At 47.8% G+C, this 3856-nt stretch overlaps 1 protein-coding gene across 1 annotated transcript; it reads right to left on the minus strand.

Moving 5' to 3' along the window:
- Window positions 1-1126: 1126 nt before the first annotated feature.
- On the minus strand, window positions 1127-2207 carry LOC106002221 (MAP/microtubule affinity-regulating kinase 3-like). The gene has a single exon (XM_013037135.1). It carries the CDS (start codon window positions 1978-1980, stop codon window positions 1708-1710), a length of 273 nt encoding a protein of 90 aa, XP_012892589.1. The 5' UTR covers window positions 1981-2207; the 3' UTR covers window positions 1127-1707.
- Window positions 2208-3856: the final 1649 nt, after the last annotated feature.

Raw genomic sequence — 3856 nt, forward strand, 5'->3', positions numbered from 1 at the left:
GCTTATATGGTGCTGAGGAATCGAACCCAGGGCCTCATGCATGCAAGGCAAGCACTCTACCACTGAGCCACCTTCCCAGCCCATTTCTGGCCTTTTTAGTAGTTAGTCGGAGATGATAGTCCTGCCAGGGGCAGGCTTTGAACCTTGATACTCAGACTCCTGAGTACATAGGATTACAGATGTGATCCTGGCAAATTTATTTTCAAAGTGCTGGGGATCAAACGTAGAACAAGTGTCCTACCAGTGAGCTACAGCCTGAATAACCTCTTCCTTTGTGACAGTGGTCCAATGTGGCTGTAACTTGTGATCCTCCTGCTTCTGTCTCCTAAGCAGCAAAAATATCAATATGGTCACCATGCCTGGTAACTGCGATCTTTTTTTCTCTTTTTTTTTTTTTGCTGATGCTAGAGCTCAGGGCCTGGGCACTCTCTGTGCTCAAGGCTAGTACTCTACCACTTGAGCCACTGTACCACTTCTGGCCTTTTCTGTGTATGTGGTGCTGAGGAATCGAACCCAGGGCTTCATGCATACAAGGCAAGCACTCTACCACTGAGCCACCTCCCCAGCCCCTCTCAGCATGTTCTGAACCAGGTTAATTCTTCACATTTAGTTTTCCAACTACCTGCGATGCAAGTCCAGGGACCTACACTTTCCTTGTTCATGTGTCTTACATGAAGGTGCCTTGGCCAACACCTGCGATGGAGGGAGGGCTGCCCAGCCTCCTACACGGGGCATCAGCAGACCCCAAGGCACACACCGTGAAGCGATGATGTCCTGAGTGTTAAGTTCAATTCCTCCCCCCTCCCCCAACCTCCCTAGCCAAACCATGTAGTTGCCGGAAAGAATGTGTAGGTCTGATTCAAATGTGAATCTCAACAGAAAGAGGAGATCACAGAGCTACCAAGGCCAGGTACTTCCCCCACCTATGCATTTCAGTCACCCGCGGGGTTTCGCTAACTCAAGGTACCAGGAGGGCTTGAAAGAAAAGATGTTAGTGGCTCGAACTGCTAGATTCACAGAGGACCAGCGCTGACTCCATGCACCCCTCCGCTTCTGCTCAACTTGATGGAGGCGGGGAATGTACTTAGTCTAAATCTTAAATATAGCATGAGGAGACAATGCAAGATTTTACTGAGAAAAAGTGAATTTTTAATTATCTTGTGAATCTACTTAGAAAAACACACACAAGCAATGTTTCACAACTATAAATTTAAACCTTTTCCACTAAAAAAACACAAAACAACAAACACAAAAACCACAGGCATGAACTGTAAACCTGTATTAATTATTGACTAGTCTTAAGGTTAATTCTTAGCAGTAATTCAGTATTTTCCTCCTTGGCAATCGTAATGTTTTAGCACCAAATGATCTCCCACAGAGGTACTAGTGCCAGCCTCAAGAGATGTTCCCGCACACCTGCTCTGCACACACCATCAACTCACACCACACACAGGAGGCACAGGCAGGCGGTCCACGCGCTGACTCCCAGGGCAATGGAAACAAGACGGAGGCCAGGGTCACACGACTTTAATGTAGTGCATTCGTAGAAAAGGCCAGCCTTCGCTCCCAGGCATGCTCTCGCCCTTAGACGTGAATGTCATGATTTAGAAGATGCAGACGTTATTGCCTAAATATTACTCTATACATTTCCATCGTGTTCAGGAAAACACTTTAAATTGCTACTTAATTTACACCATAATTACTGGGTTACAGCTTTAGCTCATTGGCAATTTTGGAAGCAATATTTTTGAAAGCTATGGATGTCCCTGATATCCGTTTAAACCGGACCCCGTTCAGAGACAGTCTTGGCAGCTTACAGACTTCCATTTCCCACTGCACCAGGTTCTCGGCGTGCCCATCGCCGTGGACGCAGAAGAGCAGGAAGCGCTCCCTCTGCTCGTAGTCGCAGTTGTTGGCATCCAGCACTTTGCGGATCTCCCGCATCATATCACCGGGGTCCATGGAACTAGTGGTTTTCATGCTCCAGGTGAAACGCAGTGAGCGGGGTTTCGCTTCTTTATTTTCGTCCTTTTGCTCTGAAGTTACATTTCGACTGAAATGCACAGTGGTAGATTATTATTTATTAGATGGAAATTATCTGTGGCTGTTGGTTTTAAACAATAAATGGGTTGATTATGCCAGCAGTGGGGCTTGAACTAAAGGCCTCATGCTCTCCCTTGGCTTTTTCATTCCAGGCTGGTGTTCTACCATTTGAGCCATGCCTTTACTTCCAACTTTTAGCTGGTTAACTGGTGATGAGTCTCTCAGATTTGTCTGCCAAGGCTGGGTTTGAACCTCAATTCTTAGATCTCAGCCTCCTGAGTAGCTAGGATTATAGGCATGAGCCACCAGCACCTGGCTACAGGTGTATGTTCCTTTGACTCTGCTCACCCTGAGCGCCAAGGAAGTTGACACAAAGGATAAAAGAGGTAAAACTGTCTTCCTGACAAAGAGCCTGGGCATGCATAGGGGGTAACCATCCCATCACCTTTATCCACCTTGCTGATTTCCTTCCATTTTGTAAATTTCCCAATTTCATCATATCAAGGGGCTACTGGGGGAGATGTTGTGTGCCCAGGAGTCCAAAGCCAGCAAGGACATTCACTCTCCCATCAACCCCCAAAAACAAGCAACAAAAATACCCAGACGACATACTCTTATTCATGAAATGGAAAAATGAAGTTACAGCTCATTTGTCTGTGGGGAACTGAAATGACTGGTGTGCATACTGTGTAATCCTGGGCACAAGCTAAATTGCTGTATTCATACTCACTGGATTACAAAACAGCGAAAGCACTGGCCACCTGGGGACTGTGGTGAACCGGTACGCACGTGGCGGTGAGTGCCTGCTGGGGCGACGCACAAGGAAGTGGAGCAGGCAGAAGAAAGGCCTCTGCAGAGACTCTCCATGGCATGCCAATGAAATATAAGGGAGCCAGGGGGGAGTTTCTGTTTGGAGGCAGGCAGATGAGCAGGCTTAGGGCAGAACATCTGTGTACTTACATGGCATCCGACAGCCATGGCCAGGTCATCTTGCTTCGTACCAGGAAGCATGTTTTTACTTTTACTATTGTTTTATTTATTTCACAATACTGGGGGGGGGGGAAGGGTTGAATTCAGGGCCTCATAATTGCTAGGCTGTCACCTACTGCTGAGGTAGGCCTCCAGCCCCTTTTTGGCCGTAAAGTGTACCTTCTGAAGCCAGTCTCTTTTAGTTGCCAGCCAGCCAGCTTCACAAACCCTGCTCCCCTTGGAGGAAGGGCTGGAGACCATCTATCCCAAAGCCTTAGGAGCTGGCTGTGGGGACCAAATTTAAAAAGCCAAGGAGATGCAGAGCCTCCCCTCCCTGGTAATATAGGTGCTCGGCTCAGGGAGGAAGTGCCTCCTCGGAAAGTGGGAAGAGTCTGAGAGAACCATACAGGACACTATGAGGAAGTTCCTCCTTCGTCCATGCATTGCATGAAAGACAGGGGAGTATAAACTCCTCCTGGTATACTCAGGGGTCCTAGCTAGAAATGCCTCCAGGCCCCGTTAGTGCAGCAAGATGCAGCATACTCAAAGGTCCAAGGGGACTGACAGAAGTCAGATGAGGCAGGGAGAGGCCTGGGGATTATTCAAACTAGGCACCACTACACCTGCATATCCCACCCAGTCCATTCTTCCAGATGAAACACATGAACAAGGCTCTTCCCTAGGCCTCTGCATCCTGCCTGGCTCTCATACTTTCTCATCTGGCCCTCTGATGTGTGGTGTTACTCTCCTTGAGCATGGTGATCATCTCTTGATCTGTCTGCCCTTCATTCCTGAATAATAATAAAGTGTACATCTTAAAACTCAAGCCTGGGCTGGGAAGGTG

The sequence above is a fragment of the Dipodomys ordii genome, unplaced genomic scaffold, assembly GCF_000151885.1.
Source record: "Dipodomys ordii isolate 6190 unplaced genomic scaffold, Dord_2.0 Scaffold5101, whole genome shotgun sequence".
Taxonomy (NCBI): domain Eukaryota; kingdom Metazoa; phylum Chordata; class Mammalia; order Rodentia; family Heteromyidae; genus Dipodomys; species Dipodomys ordii.